General features: G+C 38.7%; 1 protein-coding gene across 1 annotated transcript in view; it reads right to left on the bottom strand.

Annotated features, from left to right (window-relative positions):
* The window catches only part of Pappa (pappalysin 1), a 231,288-nt gene that overhangs the window by 137,019 nt on the left and 70,086 nt on the right, over nt 1-24,183 (bottom strand). The window contains exons 6-7 of the mRNA XM_051188025.1: nt 21,018-21,139; nt 13,771-14,269 (exon numbers count right to left, since the gene is read on the bottom strand). Coding sequence (XP_051043982.1) covers nt 13,771-14,269; nt 21,018-21,139 — 621 coding nt within the window. The remainder of the gene's footprint in view (nt 1-13,770; nt 14,270-21,017; nt 21,140-24,183) is intronic.

Here is a 24,183-nt window from a genome sequence, read left to right as displayed (position 1 = left end):
CAGAGCCACAGAGGCTTAACTTAAGGGGTTGAACTAATAGGTGACAGAGATGAACTGAGTTTCCTGTTTCTCCAGGAGTTTTAGTTCAATATTATTTTATAGTAGATTGTTACCCCTGAATTTCTATCTGAGAGAAACCTTACAGTTCAAAATGACCTTCAGTTGGTGCCTGTTTCAGATTCATAGACTAGCAACTGGAAGTCACTTTTGAATACCTCCTATAATCTCCTTCTCAGCATACCATTTGACCTATATTTATTGCTAGTCAATGGTGTCAGTAGCATAGGTTACCAAACCCATACATCTGCCTTTTCCTTCTAAATGGTTATGAGGGTATATTTGTTCAACCTCATCTAGTTCTCTCCCTTCCACCTCAACCCCCTTGAACAAAGCCACAGTCTTTAACTTTAGTTCCCCATCATTCTTACCTTCATTACTATTCACACTTGATGCCTCCAATCCTGCTGCTACCAGCTATATACATATAGCTTAAGAGACATCCTATGACAAAATGTAATCAGTATTTCAGGTTACTTGAAGCCCCATTCCTAGAAGCTCCCAGTCCCCAGGATGAAGTCTACTTACACTCTTCAGCAAAGCATTCTAGAACCATTATAAACTGCTCTCTTCATCCTCTCTGGCATCTCTGTTCAAACTTGCCCTTTTCGATTTCACCCCAGTCATCATAAGGAGGCAGCCTCACCACTCTAAATAAACCCCATGACCCTTCCATGATAATAATGCAGTCTATTACAGGGGCTTCTCACTAACCCTCTGAGCAGAGTAAAGTATTCCTAGTTAGTGGGATTCCCTTAACATAACATTTCACTGTCTTACAATCCCTTGTTTATTGGTACTCTTTTCACGTTAATGAAGCTAAGCTCCTAGAAGGCTAGTCTTCAGAGCCTGGTAGGCAGTGGTAATTAAGTGCCTGTGAATGAATAAAGACTGACTCACATATGTGACCCATTGTAGGGAAAAGAGAACTGTGCTTCTGGGAGAAAAACCTTTTAGTTTTGTCTTTTGATCCTTTAGCATACAATTCATCATATATGTTTTGGTTAATGTACTGTGATGTGCCAAATACAACTTTCGTTATGGAGCTAGGATCTCTTTTGGATGTGTCACAGAGCATGCATTCTTATTTATTTACCATCTACTTGATATCTGGCCTTTCACTAGAAGTTAAGGACAGGAAAAAGGAGATGAATATGATCCATCCCCTACCATTGAAGAAAAATATACCTAAAACACACTACCATTGTCTGGCAGATCATTTAAGGCCTTGAGAGAAGTTATGGTACTAGGTTTCCTGAGAGTTCTATTCTGCTCAGAATTTTCTTTAGACAGATATAGTGATAGTCAATTGCTTTCTTCATTTTCACAGAGTTAGATTAGATGTATGTAATATCACCAACCTCAAGGAACATCTCAACAGACTGCCAGATCCAGGAATGACCTTTGAAGCCATCTACTTGCTTCTTTATTTATAGCAGCTGTGTGTGTGTGTGTGTGTGTGTGTGTGTGTGTGTGTGTGTGTGTAGGGGGGTGGAGTACACAGATTGAGACCTAGGTATACAGATACATGGAAGAAGCAGTACTAGAATAATGCTATTAGAATCCATTCTCCAAATCCTGGGCTAGTACATGTTGCACCCCCTTCCATCTCTCCCTAGTTACAATGTACCTAATATTCATTCATTCATTCATTCATTCATTCATTCTTTCTTTCTTCCTTTCTTCCTTTCTTTCTCTAATCCAACATTGAACCACAGCAATTGTATTCTTTGGGATGCTGTGTGTGTGTAAGATCTTGCTAGTATTGGCCTCACATATTTACTCCAGCGTGGGGTTTGCAAAGAACAAATTTAATTAAAACCAAAGAAGTGGAATAGTCATGGCCATTTAAATTTTTACAGTTCTCCAGACTGCATCATGTTCCTGCAAGACTATTATCTCCTTAGTGTTTCCTGCCACCCTCTGCGAGAATATGCATCCCAGCCATTCTGTCCAGAGGACACAGCTTGGGCTTCACAGCGAAGAGAGCTGAGATAGGTCACATTGCATGCTGGTTTGTGAGTCAGATTTTGTGATTCCAAATTCAGCACCTAAAAAGTGAGGTGTAAATCTCCTGTTTCAACAGACACAACATAAACCATCATGACCTGTCTTCGTGGTTCTCAGGGTCTCCAAGGGAAGACTGAACAGACTTTTGTCTACTTCTCTTACTAGTGCTCAGTGTGAGATTAAACTCCTCCCTTCTCTCTTCTGTAATTGCTCAGACAGCTGTTATTTTTCTTTTCTTTCCTCTTCATCTATTTGTTTCATTAAAAATCAAGAGTTTGAGCTACATAACTAAGTCAAGTTCATCCTACCTACCCCCAGTTTGGACAGAAAATAACAGAGAAGTATGTAACCCCAGGAGACCCATTGCCACCTGATTTCATTAATCTATTTCTAACCAAGGAGCTCTTTTAAGAAAGCCAGCTTTGGGATATGCAATAAGAAAGGAGGGTTCTTTTTTTTTTTTTAAATCTAATGTCAGAAAAAAAAAACTGAACTCAGCATTCTAACTTCTAGGAGATTGACAAGGAAGAGTCATGACCCATGAGCATCTGTAGAAGAGGAATGAATAGTAGTATTTAAACTAGTTCACAGACTCATTGTTTCCCTTTCTCAGAACTGCTGTTAATATACTGTGAGGCTACTGACCTATAGAAATCTGCAGGAATTTATAGAACTAAATATATAGACATACCACTTTATTCTACATGTTTCCCTGACACAACAGGGATGGACACTTGTTGTACTAACATGTTACAATTGGAGTAAAGAGACTCATCACCCATCTCCCTAGAGCATTAGTACCAATTCTCTTTCCAACCTATACTACTAAATAACAACTGGACTGGACTGTCTAATCCTCTATCATACCCAAGGAGGATTGCTACAGTTCTTATCTACAATTCTGATTGACAGGAAGTTTCTTCCTACATGCTACTGTGAGAGGCTCAGGTGATCAGTGTTTAAAAGTATCATCTTAAAAATCTATTGTTAAATTTATTTTATGTTTTGAAGGAGAGTTTTAGACAAGGGTTCAAGGCTAGCCTTGAACTCATTATGTAGCCTAGGATGGCCTTAGACACCTGATCAGCCTGCTTCTACCTTCTGAGAATGTACTGTCAAGCCTAGCTTTAAGTAGTTTCTGTCTTTGACTTTATAATTAATAATAATAAAAACTCAAAGGACTCTGTGAAAGGATTAAATGAGATAACTTAAAAGTGTTAAGCATGGTACCTGGTGTTTAGCCATTAAGTATAAATACATTGCCACATGTCTCTTTTGGGGTCACTAGGATTTCAGCATACAAAGAAGAGGTCAACATAGGTAGTCTCTAGAAGGTATGAATGCTATTAGAAATAAGCTAATTATTTTGTCTATAATGATTTGCTAAAAGTTACACAGGGTAGATGATATTGTGGGAAACAGTAATTTTGTGGCTATGGATAGGAGCTGTTTAAGAGAGAAACTCAGCATAGCCTGAGTAGAAATGGGATCTATGGTTTCAGTTATGAGCAAATAGGGTCTGTATATTAACAGTCCTCTGAGCTGAGCAACTCTTTGCATGTGATCCTGAGATAACTCCAACATGATAGACTAAAGAGGAAGCTGGCTACCTAACTCCTTAACAATAAACTAAGTAAAAATATATTCCTTTCTCTGTTTCAGAAAATGCCACATTGTTCATTCTGCAGTCAATCTAGATACTCAAAAGTTACTCACCAGTCTCTATATAGCTTGGTGTTAATCAGATAGTCCTATTGTTCCTACCTTTAACATATATTTTGGAGGCATTTGGTCCCTTGTTTGGTCTTTAAAAGACTCTGCCATACTTTCTCCATCCCTTCTTCGTCAAGAGCAACATCACAGAACAACTAAACTGACCATTAATTTTGCTGAGTCCCTCCCTCTATTTGCAGTGAATAAATACTCTTTAACATGAACCATGAGCCCATTCATAATCTTACCCCTGTTTATCTAGCCTAGTCTCTTTGTTCATATCATATCCATTTTTAGGGGGTTTATTCTATTGTGAGATCCCAGAATATGATTCCTCAGTTTGTAACGATATTTTTGTGTGCTTACTTTGAGTTTACTGTTTGCCTATAAGATTGTCAGGTTTGGAATGTTAGTGCCATCACAAAGACTGACAAGTAGTTGTCAAGTCTTTATATTTTTAGATTATGTTCATTTGTGTGCCTCTATGTTGGTGCTCTAGTGCTGCTACATATGTGTGGAGGTCAGAGGCCTCATGTAGGAGTTGGTTCTCTTCTAACATGTGGTTTTCAGAAATTGAACTCTATTTGGCAGAGTCAGTAATGAGCATCCTTACCTGTTCAACCACCTCACCAACCCAGCAGTCACATCTTATTAAATGAATGAGTGAATGAATGGATGAATATATGAATAAATTTCCTGTCAAATCCTTGTGTCCCATCACTTAAATTCTGCTGGTCTATTTTCCTACTTGTAGAGGAGAAGTAGTAAAAAGACACGTTGGTTAAAGCCTAGTACAGTAGATGACTGAATCAAAAATTCAGATTAGTAATTTTGGTGGTGTTCACCATCTTACAGGATAGGATCTCTTCATGTTGTGATAGTCACGATGGTGGTAAGACACAGTCAGACCTTTTGATTGCTGCTAACACTGAAAATTCTTCAATTCTGCTGAGACTCTTTGCTTATTCTGATATTCCAAGAACTCATTTTTCAATCTGAGAGTTGTTTGGCTGAGGACTGATAAGCAGGAGTCATAGGTGAAGGATACCCAACTTCCAGATGCAGAGTAGACACTACCCACGATACTTGGTTTGAACTAAGAACAGTGATACTAATTCTGGGATTGGAGAGAGACCTTTCAACACTCATGCTGACTCTATGCCTTTCTGGGCAGCTCCTCTGAGTATGGGCAAAATCCTGGAGCACAAATGTGGGAAAAGGCCTTGTCCAGGAAGAGGTCCAGCCCAAATCCTGCATGTCAGCAATAGATTACTTTGGTCTGACAGTCTTTATGGCTTCTTAATCCTCCTCTTCTTCATTTACTTAATGTTAAATAAGGTGATTTTTGTGGCCCCCAATTTTTCTTCTTATTCTGTTGCTTTTGGAATCAAGAATAAACTAGTTTTAATCTAGTTTCTCTATCAAGATACTACTTTGTGCTTTCACAGATATCCAGCAACTTATGTTTTGTAGCTTTGTCAGTCAGGTGAAAGCTGTTGGGAGTTGAGGGGGAAGGGGCAGGCAAAAGACAAAGCTGTATTTTGAGCTTTGTTAATTCTAGAAACCTAAATTAATTAATGTGTGTATGAGTCTTGATGTGGTAGTACCTAGACTTCATTGGTAAACTTACCATAGTAGTAGGTGTCTGTGAGTTGCTTACTACAAGGTGGTAGTAATGTCAATGCTGATACCAAGAAATGCTGCTGTTAGTAACAGTACATGTCCTGGTGACTAAATTTTGGTTCTAATGAGCATAGCAAGTAGATTGGCTTTTGCTAGCTATTTTATCTTCAGAACATGGCCTGGTTCCCAGCAAAGGGAGTGTGATAAAGAAGTGTTTGATAAATATATCAATTCATTAAGAATGACTCAGAGTATCCACCTCATGAATACTCATTCCCTCGTGACTCCCTTTTTCACCTTGATTCTAACTCTACCAATAGAATGAGGGAGGGTTTACATTAGAATCCCTGCTTAATAGAGGGGATGGTGGATATCTGAAGAGATGACAGATACTTTCTCAAAGATATTAAAATAGATGTCTCAGAACAAGAAATAAGAATATCAAGGAAATTTTTAAATAGATGTTCATTCAAGAATGACATGGCATTGAGAAGTCACGATAAGTGCATCAAGTGTGCAAAGACAAACCACTTTCAATGCATCAAAGAGTAAGCACTGACTATAGAATTACAAGGCTTGTTAAAAGCAACAAGTGAGGAACACAACAGTTTGCATTCTCAGAATGCTTTAGGTGATGTCTACTAAAATGGAAAATGTCCATAGTTTATGGTCCAGCAATTAAATTTGCCAATATTGACCTTAGAGAAATGCTTACATATTTTTGCGTACACTGAAATTTATATAGTAATACTCACTGTGGCAGATTCAGTGAAGAAAGAACATAGAAAAATACAGACTGTTATTTGCTTTCTTATATGTAATAAAAAATAGGCGAAATAACATAAACTCTAATCTTTACAGGGTCTGATTAAGTAACCTTGAGCATATATGTCTTATGACACATTAGATGACAGTTTAAATAAAGAGCAAAGTGATGTCAATTGCAGAAAAATGGATAGTACTTGAAGAATCACAACAAAGTAAGCCAGATTCAGGCCACACTATAATTCCCTTTCTCAAATACAGATAGGTAGACAGACAGACAGACAGACAGACATGAAAGTCAAAGGAGAGCTATTTGAGGGGCAGAAGGAAGATAAGTTAATGGAAAAGAGAGCAATGGAAAGAAAATGAAGGACAAATACTGAATGCTTTCTTTCATATGTGGAATCTATACTAAATATGTGCTAGTAGGATTGGTTATGAAGAGAGATATAGTAATCGGAAAAGCAAGAGTGGATAAGGGGGTAAATATGAGCAAAGAATAATAATATATAAATGTTAAAATGTCATAACAAACCCATTCTTTGTGTAAAATTTAAAAAATTAATAATTAACAAACAGGCATATGAATAAGCCAGATGATATTATTTCTACTTCAAGGATTTACATTAAGTCTGTGATTGAGCTTGTACACCTATGAGCTCCCCTACATGTGTTTGTTCATTCATCCATTTAACCATGCCTTCAATTTTTTTGTTCGTCTCTTTACTTATTCATCAATTTCTTCATCATGGCACACTGAACACAACTTGGTTTCTACCATATGAGTGGTGGCAAACTTCGTGATCAAAAGTTTCATGTATTTTAGTTCTGTGTAGATTTCACTCCAGAAAACCTTCCTTTCCCCTCAAACTAGGCTAGCACCACTCTTGGATTTCCAGTGGTTGTACTTTGCTCCTCATAGCTTGGTGCTTTTCATAAATGACTGTGTCCCCAATTCATCTCTGTGTTCTCTTTAAACTAGGATAATGGAGTCAATAACTGATTAGAGCTATGTCTAGTCTAAACATAGTGCATGTCATAGAACAGTCACTTAATAATATGTTAATTGAAATGCGTTCATGGAAATGATCATGATGAATTATGACTATTTACTGGATGACTGAAAGAATAAATGAATAAATACAACAACAAAAGGTGGATGATTCAGTGATAAAGAGAAAGTCCTACAAATAAATGAAGCTCTGGAAAAATAAAAACAAAAAACATAAAAAACAAAAAGGGTGACTCAGCTGAAAAGCCATAGAAACAGCCCACAGGAGCCTCCAGTGCCTTCAGCTGACCCTGAATTAGGCTAAATGTTGGCTTAAGTTGGCATCACATGTCTGTTCCACCTAGTCATATGAGTACTTGTTTCCTTTTGTCTTTTCCAACTGCATTTTAAAAACCAACGAACGCAGGGCCTTTTCCCCCCTGCTATGTTCATTATTGAATTCCTAGCAACTAGAAAATACCTGGACTTAATTGAAAACCATCAAAGTATTTGCTGATAAAATAAACTGATGAGTTTACTAAAGGCTACACACTGATGAACATGGGTTCTGAGCATTAGCACTCCAAAGGAAGAGTTTAGGTTCTGACTGGTAGAATTCTGGAGTTAGAGTTACAATATCTACCTACATCCTGAGAAGGCAATCCATTTATTGCAAAGGTACACTGAAAATGTCAGGGAGATGAGGTAAAGTAGGCAGATATAGAGTAACAATCTGAGTATTAGAGAATCAGTAAATGCATACAATGGGATATACAAAGAATTGAGTTGGGAGAGAAAAATGTGCAAGAATCTTTTTGCTTTTCCATTGAAAGAGAATATGAAGAGAGAGGCACTAACCAAGAGAATGACAGCAGTCAGTAGAGCCACCCACTTAATAAGTCCCAGATCTGTGGCTTCATAGCTGTGTGAACTCTATCATCTCTGTCCAGTCCTGGAGTTTCAGGTCATTATCTATAACCTGAGAATAAGTGGCTTGCTGTAACTACTAAGGTCACTGAGGTTATCTATGTGAAGCCTTTAGTAAATGTTTGACAAGTGCTTAGTAAACACTTTGTAAGCTTTCGGTTGTTTGACTCCTTGAATGTTCCGCTCTTCTCATTCCTCTATTCCAGATCTAATAAAAATCATTTCCTGAGTGCCTGTTTTGTGGTTGGAATAGTTCTAGATGCTCAGAAAACATTATCCAAAATAAGAAAAAAGAAATGCAACATTTGAAGATCTTATATTCCAGTTCTAAGTTTATATCTCATTCTTCCTTTTTTTTGTGTGTGTGTTATCAAAACATAAACTACAGCATGCAGTGGAATAATCTTTTTGTACATTCTGAAGATGTGTCTTTGCCAAGCCACCTTCTGATTGGCTCAATAAACAGATGAATGACCAATAGCTAGGCAGGAAGAGATTTGGTGGGATTTCTGAGCAGAGAAAAGAAAAGGGGATGACTTGAGGCACGAGAGAGACACCACAGGACAAAGAGAAGAAACAGGGTGCAAGATGGAAGAGAGGTTAGAAAAAGGCATGAGGCATAATAGATTAGTATAAATGAGTTAATTTAAGTTATATGAGCTAATGGGACAAGCCTAAGCTATAGGCTGAGCTTTCATAATTAATAATAAGTCTCAGTCTCTTTATTTTGTGAGCTAGCACCCCAAAGAAAAATCCGTCTAAAACAGTGATAACATTGTTTGCCATAGAGCCTGAGAACCTTGAGAAATTGGTACCACCCTTGTTCATTTCAAAACATAGAGTACAGCACCAAAAAGACAGCCAGTGAATATTTGCATATTTGTTGACTGAATTGTTAGATAGATGAAACAGAAAGAAGCAAAAATGAGTGAGTGAACAGCTAGTTACTTTTCCTAATTTGATTTAACACTTCTATCATCTATCTATCTATCTATCTATCTATCTATCTATCATCTATCTATCTTCTATCATTGGTTAACCTATTACAGAGTCTTCATTTTGGGGAAAATCTAAAGATTGTATGAAAGCCAAGGAAATTTAAAAACAAGTATGATCTTTTTTTCAGACCCAGGATCATAGAGAACCATGTAATATATTCTTTGATATAAGCAGTAGGCCACAGGAGCTGATTATTGCTGGTGGTTCCTGCCTAGCAACCCTCTCTATTATATATCTTGTGCCTAGTAATCTGGACAAGGCAGTGAATCCCTCAAGCTCTTAGACCGTACCTTTTAATACGAAAGTATAACACAGAGTGACTAGGAGAGAGAATTTGAAATTTGATCTGGGACTTAACCATCTATGAACTAGCCATTCAAGGATGGATATATCATTTTGATGTTTGACTTTCCCACTTGCTTTGTAAGTATTTAGAAGGAACTTAAAGCACTCTGAAAAACAATTATTGGTATTTGTCTCAGGTAACACATTTCAGTAAAGTTTTCTGAGCCAGTTGGCGTCTCATAAGAACTTATTATTCCAAGCAACCCCTGTTGAATTCTTTCAGTGCAAAAGAGTATTAAACTCACTTTTCCTAAGCTAGCCTTTATGTAGATTTGTCACAGAGAAAATGTTAATGTGATGGCCCTTCACTTTATGTTTTATAAGAATGAAAACCAAGGCCCAAAAGGTGACATAATGTGCCTTGGTGTCACATGTTGAGTTAGTTTGTTACTTATTAGCAAAGTTGGCTCTAGCCCTTTAATTCTGATAGTGTCAATTCTTATACAATGTAGTATTTGGCTTAAGTAGGTGGAACCATTCCACATTTCTTTCTTGTCTTGGCCAAAAGCAATTAGTCTACCAGAAACTTCCATGGAGTAAGCATAGAAGGCTCTCTCCATCAATGTCATACCTTAGAAAACTATCTCTAGTGTAGATAACAGAAAGAATAAATATTTTTGTTGGGAGAAAAAAATGGAACTAAGGTCAAAGGGAATCACGTAATGGGTCGAGTCAGAAAAAAAGAGACCCCCCCCTTTTCTCCAAAACAGCCTTTATATAGAACTTGTATAAGAGCCAATATATTTGATATGGAAAAAATTAAATTGAGCAATCTCTCTCTCTCTCTTACACACACACACACACACACACACACACATGCACACGCACATGCACATGCATGATTTGCAGTAGGCATCAACAGTCAAATTACTGAGAGGTAAAAGAAGAATTGAAATGGTAGAAGGACTTGAAGTGCTTTGTTTTGTTTTATTCCTCAGTGATTGAGAATGTATTCAGTTGAGGAAGCCCAGTTCAAGCCAGAATTAGCCTCCAACATTTGTATGTGTGTGTGTGTGTGTGTGTGTGTGTGTGTGTGTGTGATTCTCAAGAGGCAAATAGGAGGGGCTGGAGAGATGGCTCAGTGGTTAAGAGTGCTTACTGGTCTTTAGGTGCCATTCCCTGCTCCCACATGGTAGCTCTCAACCTTCTGTAATTCCAGTTTCTGAGAGATCTAATGCTTTCCAATGGCCTCTGTGGGCACACATGTGGTACAAATATGTTTGCACAGCAAAGCATACACATAAAATAACAATAAATACATTAAAAACCTGGCAAACAGAAAGGTTCATCAGTACCTGAGTCTGGCACTTGTCACATACAAGGGACGATAAAGAAATGTTTTGTTTTCAAATGGAAAACAAAAACAAATGGTACATTGGAGTATGGTCCTTACAGTGATGCTTTTGGATGAGAAGTTGCTTAGGAGCCACTGTTTCTATTCAGAGACTCTGTGGGATATCCTCTCCTCAGTAATCAGGTTGAGTGCTTTCATTGAAGTACTTTCATTGAATGGTTCTCAGCATCCACAGTTCCAAGTATAGATGGTTACACAGGCTGCCTTCCACTCACACTTGTAAATAGAAAGAGTACCATTGAGAATGGAAGAAAAATTGGAGAATCCAGGGCCTTAATGCTCACCAAGAGCTGTGGCTGTTAAACTTTAACCAGCAAGAGATTCACCTGGAGAGTCCCTGCACATGGGATTTCTGATTCAGTTGGCTGTCCAGGGTCTGAGATCCTGGTCTTTCTGGATTCCCAAGTGAGGCTAATGCAGTTGATCTGGGGCAACACTCTAGGAGCTAGGAGGCTGCTTAAGAGAAGTAGGTCTGAAAATTCATGACATATTTTAATCCCTTTGTGAGATGTTTACAAGGCCTACTATTAAGTCAATACCAGGGAGGAAGGTGGGAGGGAGAAGGTGAGAAGTACACCATTTAAAAGAATATCAAGATTTTGAAATGAGCAACCTAATTTAAGAGCCATGATTTGAGTACAACCTCCCTCTTATGGAACTGAGTCACTTAAGGACAAGAAAGAGTAAGCAACTCATCCAAGATCCCAGAGTGAGTTAGTAACATAGCAGAGAATAGAATCCGGGGTGCTTTTATTTCTGTTTCATTTCCACTACCAGTCTGCACTTATCAAACCCATGTCAGCTCTCACAAGCTTGTAAATCAAGGCAAAAAAACAAAACAAACAAACAAAAAAAAAACAACAACAAAAACAAATCAAATAAAAATGAAACAAAACAAAAAACCCAAAAATGAAAACTGTGTTTTAACTGAGGTTTTAAGACATCTATTATTTCTCTCCCTACTATTTTATAAAGAAATCATAAGGGGCTACAAATTTATAGAACATTATCAACCAGACAAGCGAGGAGAAGGACAAGACAGGGTTATGGAATATTTTCATGGAGAGATGAGGTATGTAGTTTTTAAGTCCATTCTCAAACACAAGCCAAGTGCTCCCTCTGAGTTCTTAAACAGATGTTGTTCATTTTTCATTCAATGAAAAGGCAACGTTTTGCCTGAGATGTGCACATTAATTGCTGGCATTTTAAAGGGAAGGGCTGGTAGAGTTTTTGAAAGTGGTTCTGTCTCTTAAAAAGATCAAAAATTTCCTTCCAGAATTTGGTTTCAATTAAGATTGGCTTAGTAAATATTTTTGAGTATTTGGAGTAGAGATATATCTTATATAGAACCGAATGAAGAGCCACACAAAACTTGTAGACATAATGGAGTTTAGCATTTTCATCATACAGAGGAAAAAGAAATTCTCAAAGATGGTAACCAATTTACTTCATATTAGTAAGTGGACTGACTGGTGCTAAATATGAAACATCTTCATTGTAGGCTATTGTTCTTTCCATTATTCAATATATTCCTCACCAGGATTTCTAGCACATAAGAAGTAATTGGCGATTGATTGAATACTGTTCAGACCCAAATTAGGCAGTTAAGCCTCCACCACATTTTAAAGATCAAAATAGAAGTTAGACAAATCTTTGACAGAACATAAGCTGGATCAACAGACTTGGTTTTACATTCCAATCTCCATCTCACCACTCTCTAAACAAGCGACCTCACATCTGAAATCATCTTTTTTCCTTCTTTGCAAATTGATAATGACTGTAGGGCTGTGGTTATAGATGGGTGAAATGAATGAGTGACACTGACTGTATTATAGACTTCTGTCTGGTAGACAGGATGCTATGGTTTGAATCTTAAATATCTTTCAAGAGTTCATGTATCAAAGGTTTGGATCTCATTGAAGTGGAATGCAGAGTGGGGGGCCTTTGAGAGGTGACTAGATCATGAAGGCTTTGATAGCATAAAAAGATCAAGATATTCATGGATTCCTAAATTTATTGAGTCCCGGAGAATGGATGCTCTGATGAAGGCAGAGCTTTTCAGTGCCCTAAATCAAGCACCACTGCTTTACTCTATGGTCTCTGTCATGGAGTTCTGTCCTGTCTGTAGCAATGGATAGTAGGAACAGGTTCAACTGACAATATTCCAAATGTTCTGAAATTAGAGACAATACAAGCTTTCCTCTCAATTTACCTCAGTTGCCTTTTTTGTTATAATAACAGATAAGTGGTAAACACACACACACACACACACACACCACTAATGACCTCATCTCTAGGCATCTTTCTTATAAGACATGTACCCCTGAAATGTGAAGAAAATGCTCTAGAAAAGTTCTTAAAATGTAAATATTGAAGACAAGTCTAGTGAGCATTTCCTCTTCACTCACAAAAGCAGTCATGGATCTCTACAGCAGTAAGATCCTCACTGATCAAAGAAGTTAGCAATTCTTTTCTACCTCTGGAAATAAAACAAACAGAAAGGTAGTGAGTAGAGGTATTCAATATCTAGGAATGTTTTCATGTGGTTGCCTAGATGTGTGCCCAAGTTCCACCAAAGTTGTTACCACATCACCACTTTTATACACTGGAGAAGCAGAATGCACAAATCTGCTTTAAGCTTACTTAAAGGAAAATCATTACCAAAGTTCATATGTCCCCTGTTCATTAGTAATAAAGGACTTTTTCATTGCCATTCACACACAACTCCCTTGTTTGCTGTTGAAAATAACAAATTTTGAAGGTCACAGGGAAGAAATGTCTCCAAGCCAGACCCCCTTTGATTATTATTGGCCCTTCCCATTATACCAACTATGCCTTCTTAAAACAAATTCCCCAGTCAACAATCTGTAGAAGTAGGTCTAACTGAGATGAACTTTCTCTTTCTGGGCCAGGATTTTCTGACTTTCCCCATATCTCTCCACAGCCCATCAATTATATGAGCTCCATATAGGGAGAAGGCACTCACATGTCAATGAATCTTCTGTTGAGGTGTAGTAATGAGGCTATGTCTTCCTGGAGAGGTGGGTCCCGGAGCACTTTATACTGCAGGGGTTTACATTCCAGACACAGTGGGCTGTCTACAGTGGAAGTCAGCATGGCTGCATCAATCTCCAAGTGTTCATCAAGAGTATAGATCTGGATACCATACACCTCCTCACCCACATCCTGGAGTCTGATAGTCAGTGGAATATCACAGAAAACATTTTGGGCACCCAAAGAGATGTTCTTTCCACCAACAGTCAATAGTTTGATGTCATTGACAGCTCCACTAGAGTCCCAGTCAATGGAGACAAAGGTCACCCATATGGTCAGAGACTCAGGGACCAAGGGGTACTGGAATTCCAGCTCGAGGTAGCAGCCCTGTGGCTCAGGACAAGCTGGAGGGACTGTGTGTGGGTTGACAGCTGAATTTGGACTCCAGGTTCTGACACTGGATTTACAGGGCTGTTCAACATCTGGATGACCTATGGAGAAAAGAGATGCAAATGAGTTCTTGCTTCATTCTGATTTTCATAGTTACCCTTAGATCCCAGGAAAGATTTCTCTGATGAGAACTTAGAGATAAAAGAGTGGATCTCACTGTCATGGAAAATCTGCTGTATGCAGAGTACTCAGCTCATCCTAACCCTGCAAATCAGATCCAGGATGAGTCACACAGCATTTTAAGTGAAGTTCAAGTGTCTTATTAGTGAGCCAATGCTCATACTTTCCTTCTTCATCTCCCATTTAGAGGCTTTGATGCCTTGTATACAAAGAAAGAAGAGGCACTTTGCTTGAGCACCCTCTGTGTCCCATGAGCTTGTTTAATTCTTGAGTGGATTTATTTCCTAAATGAGGTAATTAAGGGTCAAAAGCAGACTGAAATGAACAAAGGTCTGTTCCTTAAAGTCCCTGTTAAATGCAGTAATCACTAAATTAGAGAGCAAGTGGTACCACTGACTTTGGTACAACCTGTTTAGATTAATAGAAGCACCGGAAAATACCCAGCGGAAGAGGGGAGCAGAGATAGGGCACACCTTGCAGACAGAGTCTGGGAGGAAACTGAACGAAGAATGACAAAACCACAAGTCAGACTTGGGGCCATCTTATCTCTCCTCCTCCCTTTCCTACATGAGATCATTCCATACCACTGAGCTCCTCTGAGTTCTGTCCACTTTGAATCAAGGACAGCAGAGTGGGAGAAGAAAAATGTGATGTTGCCACTTTTCCTCAAAGAAAGGATGCTTCATCTCCACTGATCTCAGTCTGCAGCAACTTCTAAATTCTTCTCTGCTGAGGTCTGAGGTCACATCTAGACTTTCAGAGAACTCTCTGTGTGCCTCTGAGAAAAGTAATCGTAACTCAGTGTGATGATCAGCTCTTATTTGCATAAGAGAGACTGAAATTTATTGGCCAGGAGAGAGAATTTCAAGTTGTGTTGGTAACCATATCCCCTGCCACTTAAATGTCACTGGGTGGTGGTGTTTGTGTTGTTATTGCTGTTCATGTGTGTATAGAGAGTGAGCATATGTCTAAATCAAGAGTGGAAGAAAAGCAACTTACTCTGACAACACTTTGTGGTAATATTGTGGGGTAACAGGAATCACCATAACATATAAGGATTAAAAAAACAGGTGTTATGTGTGTGTGTGATTAATACAGTGAAGACTTTTTAACACCCCCTGCAGTATTATCTTTTCCCAAAGAGGGAGGGAGAAGTCAGATGCTACAAAATGGAGGTAGCAAATAGAAGAGGAAAAGACAAGAAATGAGAGTATGGAAAATGCATAAAAAATTTTCATATATAGCACACTGGACCAAGAAGAGCTATTAATAGCTATAAGATTTCCTCCATCACACCTTGATTGGGTTCCTCCTCCACTAATAGCTACTGATGGCTAGAAGCGACTCTTAATTTAAGGAAAAGGCATAATGACTCTTCACCTAGCTGAAGTCTTCTTATCTACTCTACAATGCACTGTATTTCTCATTTTCAATTTTGGATTGTGAGGGCACATGGTTCTCTTATTTGACCAGTATCTGTTATCCACAAAAACAGCTTACAGGATATGAGAACTTTCCCTAGTTAGTAGTTAACTCAAATAACTTTCATCAAAGTCTTGTAAGAGAGTAGTCCTGTCTTTGTTTTGCAGATCTAATTTACTCAATGCTAGAAGCCTTTAGTCAATACAGTACCTGGTCTGCAGGGATTATTCACAGTAGATATTTGATCATATTTCTCAGAAATGAACATTTATCTTTTGCAAATCTGGTTTTTATTAAAAGGAGGTGGAATTTCAGAGCCTGTGGTCCAGTGGTTGATGCCAGGTGAACATCCCACCCCCTCATGTGCTTTTCCTGGAATTGGCAACAGATAAAGTGATTTTCCTCTCATCATTGGAGACAATACCTATCAGTGTTAGTAAGTCACAGGAGAACAAAGATGACAAATTTGTTTGGCTCATTCTTCTTTTTTCTGTTTTCTTGTTAATCATCAAAGGGACCAAACGCTTTCCAAAGAGAAGGTAAGTCTAATCATCATGTTGAAATAGGTACATAGGAGTAGAATTTTTACCAGAGCTTCTACTTATCCTATTATTAAAGACATATTCTTAGGAATAAAAAGGACAATAAGTGTCACAAATTCCAACTTATTACCAAGCAACAACCTATTAGTAATACCAGGCTTCATACATCAACCAGTCTCTGTGTGGGCACTGCACAAAACACATTACATGCCTTAGCTCTCTGTATCCTGGCAGCAAGTCTATGGTGCTGATTTTCTTAAATTCATTCTACAGAAGAGAAAACCTAGCCTCAGATGGTTGAGCAATCTCATAGTAGTAGACTACTATCTGATCCTGCTGGTGGAACTGTGTGTCAGGCTTTGAAGCAATAATAGTTGAATTAAATCTCAACTATTCAACTTTAGCTGTGTTACCAACTTCAGTATAGTTCATTCATAAGGTAGCTATAAAATGCAAATAGAATGAAATCTTTAGTAAATTTGACAAATATATTAATACTGTAATGAGAATGAAAGAGGAACTAGGAAAGAAAGTCTATGTGAGCAAGCATTTCAAGCACAGACAATGGTTGAGTGAGGAAATTAGTTAAGATGGCTTGTATTCACAAAAAGAGAGCAGTAAGCACTGGCAGCAGAGTAAACAGAACCCACATCAGGAGGTAGTTTTTGTATCACATTACCGGACACGAATTGTACACAGACAGATGAAGAGCTCCTTGCAAATTTTAAGGAAGTGAGTGACATAGCATGTCTTTAAAAAACAGTGTTTAGAGAAGTAGGTACTATCCATTCATCAATCATCCACTTGTCTACTTGTCCCTCCATCTGTCCATCCATCCAGTTACCAATCCACCGTCCATCAACCCTTCCATAAATCCATCTGACCTCCCTTCCCCCACTCTTCCTTTTTCCATATATCATCCGTTCATCCATCCATCCATCCATTCTCCCATCAACTATCCATCCATCATGAGTTAAAGTCCCTAATGAGTAACAAAAAGTGAACACAGTTGTGTTTTGATTGAAACTGAATGGTTGTATGGTCATGAGACACAGAGCTGAGAATAGGAAACAAATAGTGGAGGGAAGGAAAGAAGAAAGTAGAGAAAGAAGGGAGGAAGGAAGGGAGGGAGTGAGGGAGAGAATATAAGGAAGTGAGGGAGGAAAAGAAGCATAGAGAGAAAAAAGGAAGAAATCAAAAGAGAGGTGAAAGATCCTATTAATTCCTTATTAACACATATTCTTTTGCATAGAGACTACATGAAAAAAAGAACCCTCATGTTTATATAAGCAGTCCACTAGGAATAAGTCATTTACAGAATAAGTCATGTGCTAGGAATAAGACATGTACAGAAATATATTTACACATACTTCTGCTGGTCTAAATTTACATTTGTGAAGATCTAAACAGACACCCATTGTATGTCTAAGTTATATACACTGCAGCTGTTGACATGAACATAGATACAGTGCCAAGATTTTCTTTCTTTCTTTTTTTTTTAATTCATGTTTCAGCGCACCTGAAATATTCTAGGAAGAACAATGGAGAAAGCACTCACACAAGCAAGAAAGAATGAAAACAGGTGGTTCCACGTGCCGATCATTCATGGAAAGCCCAACACTTGGAACAAATTACATGCTTGCATACGTAATCCTAAGTGGGATTTGTGTCAGTAAGATATACCCACCTAGTTTCTGTTTTATAAATGTAATGTGGTAAATACCTCAAGAAATATATATCCATGAAATATAGATTTTGCTCTAGAGATAATTGTACAGCTGTTTTCTGTGAACAGAGGTGAGATTTGTTGATCATTCTGTTTTCTTATTGTGGAGTAAGGTTAATTGAGTGTAGTAGATAGCTAGCAGATACCTTACAACTTAAAATCTTTCATAATACTAATGTGGAATTAAGAGTGGACATTATAGGTTGATTGTTCATTCTGTGAGTAAGGTACCATGTTAGGAAAACTTGAAGAACTTCAAAGGCACAGAGTATTTGGCGGCAGCAGGGTGAGAAACACCCCCATTTAATTCTTCCCCATACTTTTTTCTTAACCCCACAGATATGTCTGGCATCACTCATGAATTTGGGAGTTTTCTGTTAGTTTAGGAAGTCCCAAAACTTAAACACGCAAAGATAAATAGGTTGCAAATGAGTTGAGAAATAAATGATAGAATTTGGCTCATGGAAAAGTTTATTTCTTCAAGAGTAGTAAAAGGGTCTGAGCCAAATGAACCACAGAGCACATAATAGAATGCTTTAAGCACAAGAGTGGTGTCTCTTCCAGGCAGGAAAGTAGTAAATGAATGTGTATAGGAAGTTCCAGGTATTCCTTAGGAGCTGAGGTTGCTCAGACATCCAGGGGCTGCCACACTTTACATGACAAAGAACCTTTTGCCTTTAAGAGAGCCAGGGCAAACCAGGAACAGACTTCACTAGCTGACACAATTGGTTTGCATGAAGGTTTATAATGGTAGCTGGAAATTATGTTACTCAAAGTAACCAAGAGTGACCAAGATGATTTTAGTCAAGGGTGGCCCTTGCAGATTCTATCTTCCAATTAACTCACAAAACTGGTTTTCCTCTTTATTGTTGCCTTAGACCCAAGGTACCACTGCAGATATCACCTTTGATCACCTTGATTCTAACAACAGCCAAAAGCTGTTTCCTTTCCCTGATCTTCATCCGGTAACTTATTTACCACAGAACAGCTAGAGTATTCCCTAGAACCTGCACATCTTAACATTTTGCCTATGTTTTCTAATTCCAAAACTTCTGAGATATTCTTAAGTGACTCCTTGCATACATGTACTTAAAAACATGGGTATACAAGCCATGCATCCCTTCACAGTAAGTCTTAAATTTTCTCTTTAAAATTCTTTTGCTGTGTACATATAAATGTTGTTATTTAGTAAAGGTAAAAGGGAAATTGCATACTGATGACATGAATATGCCGGTCTGTTTCTATACAAAGAAGTAAATGTTGGCTGAGTATTGGTATTACTAGGAATAGAGTACCTTTAATAGATTTGCAGAGTTGATTGGTATTTTGATTTTAAAATCAGCACAGTTGAGAATACGGCGCTTTGCTCAAAATATAGTACAAAGCTGGCAGAAGTATGTTTAGAGCTCTTTAGGAAATTGCTGGAAATTATGTCCTAAGCCTAAGCCAAAACTCAGTTAATTTGTAAATGAAATTCGAATCAGCAACTCCAAGATCATAAAAAATAAATCAAACACTGTAACACAATACAATTCTGATATATAAGCTTGGTGCATACTGAGACATGACAATAGGGATATACTAAAGTCTCTGTTTTCTATAATTACATCACTAGTTCTGCATATGAGCAAAACACTTTGAATGAAGAGGAAAGACACCACACTTCATAATGTTCAATAGTCTAGAATGTAAGACATTGGATTTTAGACACTGAGCAAAGGATCATCAGCCTATAATTCACACTGCCAGAGAAACTAGGATACAAGGAGGATTCTAAGAGATTCACATAAGGTCCCTCACAGAAGGGGAAAGGGACAAGATCTCCTGACCATGTTGGCAGTGGGGGGCATGGCGGGGGAGGCAGTGAGTGGAGAGGGAACTAGGAGAAAGAGAAGGGGAGGAGAGGAAAGCATGTGGGACTAGGAAGATTGAGTCAGGGGAGGAATAGATGAGACAGAAAAGACAGAGAGAGAGAGAAAGAGAGAGAGAGAGAGATACCATAAAAGAGGGAACTGCTCATACTGTGAATCCATGTAGCACACACAGCATTATTAGGAGCTTTTGTTTGGGTGGCTTGTATTTATTTGTACTCTATTCTATATCTATGAATGGAGGCATTGTACAACTACAAAATGTATCGCGCATATTCTTTTATCTGTCAGCGTACTAGTAACTTTTCCTGCTCTGTAGCCCTGAAAAGCTCCACTGTATTCTCAGGAGAGAATGGAAAAGGAATAGTAAATGATGCCATAATAATTATGAAAATAATTCTGACTTTGAGGACACTTTGGACCACACCTAGGGAAATTCTCTTCTTTAAATATTAAAATTATCTCAGTGCTTCAATGTGTTTAGTGACATTTAGTGGGAAGCCCAATTCTACTGGGCCATTAGCCCTTTACTTTGATCAGCATGGTCTCTTTTCACCACATGGTCACTGCCAATTTACCTTACTCTTTGAGAACAGCCAGCATAGCCTCACCTGTGCACATAAGACTGTTCCCAGCATATAGCTACCACACACACACACACACACACACACACACACACACACACACACACACACACACAGAGTAAACTCAGTAATTATATGCAAGCTTGCGAAGTGTTCTCAGGTTTCATAGATGCATAGTTTGTCTGGGTTGGTTCCCTTTGAGTGTGGATATGTCTGCAGATTCAGGAAGAACCTTCTAAAGGACTAGGACTAGGACATGCCTTAGTGAAAGATTATTGAGGATATTCCTCAGTGTCCCTTTTATGTCTGCCAGTCTGTGATTCTGTGTGGCTGAACTTAGGGCTTCTCCCAGACATCCCTCTTGTTTTATGTTGCACATAGATTTATTCAGAGTTTCCACATTCAAATCTCATTTTTATTTTAAGCTACTTTAGAAAATAAAGTGTAGGGCCATTATTTTCAACTTCACTTTCCTCTGATCCTTTACCTTTGCTTTAGTCTATGTTTAGCATCCTTTGACTTACCTTCTGCTTCCCGAGGACTCCAGTGTCCTGATGGTCCACAGGGCATCGGGGAGGAGGCATTGAACGCATATTGCACTAGAATTCTCCCTTCTAGGCAAAGGTCACATGCTGATCCCAATTCTCTAGGAGGCCAAGGAAAGAAAAAACACACCGACTTAGGAACAGTTGAGTGAGCAACTGATGGGACTGGGCCAAAATCAGAGCCTGTTCACTCCCTTTTCTCTATGCATACACTAAGACTAGGAAAATGACTATAAATTAAATCCCCCCTATTGCCCAGGATTTTTCAGCAGCTGTCCTGATGCTGCACACACTCCTCTGATGTCAAGTAGCACAGAACCAATTGGCCAGAAGTCCTCTATCTTCAATAATTTTAATGGCATAAAAATCTCCAGTGAAAATCTTTTGAGTTGTAGGTGCATCATCTTTTGCCTCATTTTTGTTCTCAGAAATAACTCCATTAGAAACATTTTCCAGGTACCCACTATATGAAAGGCATCAGTCTGTGTCCCAGGCACTAAACATGAAGGAGGTGTGGTTCCCTCGCCAGAAAATGAGTGGGCTGGATGAGATGATGCCTAAGAAACCTTCCAGCCCTGACTTTCTGGGGATGAGTGAGTCATTCGCAATTTAACAGTCAAAAACAGTTTCTTTACTATGCCATCTAACTCATTTTAGCAGCTTTCCAGGGGGTGAGCCAATCTCTCAATGGGACCAGTCCCAAAAGGGGAGTATTATGGTGGCTTCCCCAACTGTCTGGAGTATCTGGATTCAATCTCTCTCTGGCTACAGCTGACTCTGGATTCCTACTGGTTCTCCAAATTTGGCATCTGGAGGAGGTGGTTATGGAGAAGACAGAGGAATGAATGTTCTGTTTTCTCATGGACCTAAAAGTCTGCAAACCTCAGTGGCATCTGCTGAGACTCCTGGCAACAGAATCTCTAGGTGATGTTAAGGAACATCCCAACGAACCCACTGTTTCTCAAAATGCAACATCCCTAGTGATTCCTCTTCAATCATTTCCAGGAGAATCTGTGTAATTTTTGCTACCTGCAAGGATAGAATGACAGAGCCAGATCTCAAGTTTTAGGATTTCCCCTAACAAGAAACTCCACAATTCTACGATTATAGTCTAAGAAAGTGTTTGTGTGAGTGTCATAGTTGGCTCGTTTTCCCAGGCAGGGGTCAGGAAATCACCACAAACTCCATTCTCAACAGGCTATGTTCCTGCTTAACCTCTTGAGCAACTCCAACATCCAATGACCCTAATTTTCCTCATTGCCAGAATCTTGTCTCTCTCTTCCACACTGGGTCACATTACCCCATGTTTGCTGGTTTTACCTGACTGATGTTTCTCATCCTACAAGGTTCACTTGAAATAGTTTTTCCTCTATGGATATGTTTATATATAAATGATATATTATGAGGCCCTTGACAATCAGATCCATAACTTTCCTCTCCTGTCTTAGGTTCAGCACATAATGCTAAAGTCTTATTGAACTTAAACCTATACTGCTATCTCCGTGCTATTCAGGTAGGTTTATATAACAAAATATTGGCAGTAGTTTGCGAGTTGCTTTTGGAAACCTTATTTATATGGTTATCCCTATAGTAAGGGAACATGGGAAGGAGAGAAGGAGAGAGAGGGAATTGAGGGAATTCTTCAGCAGTCTTAATGAGAACAGAAGTCCCTTACAATGTCAGCTTCCATGCAGAGCAGCTCTGAGTAGCAGGACTGATGACAAAACAATGACACCATGAATGCTGTGGGATGGATTCAGACTGTACTGATCTAGACAGCTCCCGAGTTTCTCCAGTTCCCTTAAGCATGGCTTGAGCATCACTGATCTATCAACACTCGTCTGGTTCTCAAGAAATACTGTGACCAGTAAATCACTATTCTGCTGACAACAAATGTGATGTGTGGTAGTATTCTATGCATCGAAGAAATGCTTGTATCCCAGGCTACCTCTGGAATTTATTTGATTTTCATTGATACCCCCCCACACACACAAATACACTGAAATTATACACCTGTCGAATGCTGATACTGAGGGAGTTCATCTTTCTTTTCTTTTGCCTTTTTTGCTCTCTCTTTCTTTTTCTCTTCTTTTTTTGAGACATGGTTTCTCTGTATAAAAACAATCCTGGCTGTCCTGGAACTCGCTTTGTAGACTAGGCTGGCCTTGAAATCACAAACAGCTGCTTGGCTCTGACTCCTAAGTGCTAGCATTAAAGCTGTGCATCACCAGTGCCTAGTGAGTTCACCTTTCTTGCACAGTATATCTGTGTCAAAGCTCAAAGCTGTAGATATATGCTGTTGAGCAAGGAGCCTAGTAGTCATTTGTAGCCATTTAAATTTAAACTAAGAAATATAAAATATGTTTAAAAAATCTGAACCTTGGTTACATCAGTCATAAAATCAAATACTGCATGGCCACTATCTTGGTGACTATGGCTACAATCTTGCTGAGTGTGGATATGAAACAATCCCATTAACAAAGTCCTTTTGAATGGTGCTTCACTAAGCCATCCTGGATAAAGAGAGAAGTAGCTTCTCTTGCAGCTGGACTGATACTAGTATGTATAACCTTTGTGGGGGAAATTATTCATTATCTTATGTATTAGGAGATGTGGAGTAGAAATTCTGCCTGGGCAAGGCTAAGCCTCTTCAACTCACAGATCAGAAAACTGAAGTTAAAGTGTCAGAAATAATGGATGCTTCTGCAGGGACTTTAGACCCTGGTCTCATAGTTCCTAGTCCAGTATGCTTTCCAGTATTTGATAGCCAAATTTCAGGCAACTGAAACCATCCCCCACATTTTCAAGACAGATAAAATAAAGGAGTTAGAAAGACCAGGGTGGCCTTGAATTATTTATTCAGTTGCCCCTGTGTGAGGACTCAGGCTGTGGGGCAATCTGAATATGTTTTTTTTTTTAAAGGGAAACCCTTGTATTCTCCTAGACCACAGATGTGAGAACAGCAGGAGGACATGAGCATGGCCAGGGGCAAGATGTTGGCATTGATGGATGGTGTGGAAAATACCCAGGGTTTTTCAAGGAAAGGGGATTTTTCAAGTAGCCAAACAGTTCTGGAAAACCTCACATGAGGTAGAGGTTAACATTCTTGGAGTGTAGAATATGTGTACTTGGTACAACATAGATT

The sequence above is a fragment of the Phodopus roborovskii genome, unplaced genomic scaffold (genome assembly GCF_943737965.1).
Source record: "Phodopus roborovskii unplaced genomic scaffold, PHOROB, whole genome shotgun sequence".
Taxonomy (NCBI): Eukaryota; Metazoa; Chordata; class Mammalia; order Rodentia; family Cricetidae; genus Phodopus; species Phodopus roborovskii.
The sequence above is the reverse complement of the archived record's forward strand: the minus strand, read 5'-3'. Positions and strand labels throughout refer to the sequence as shown.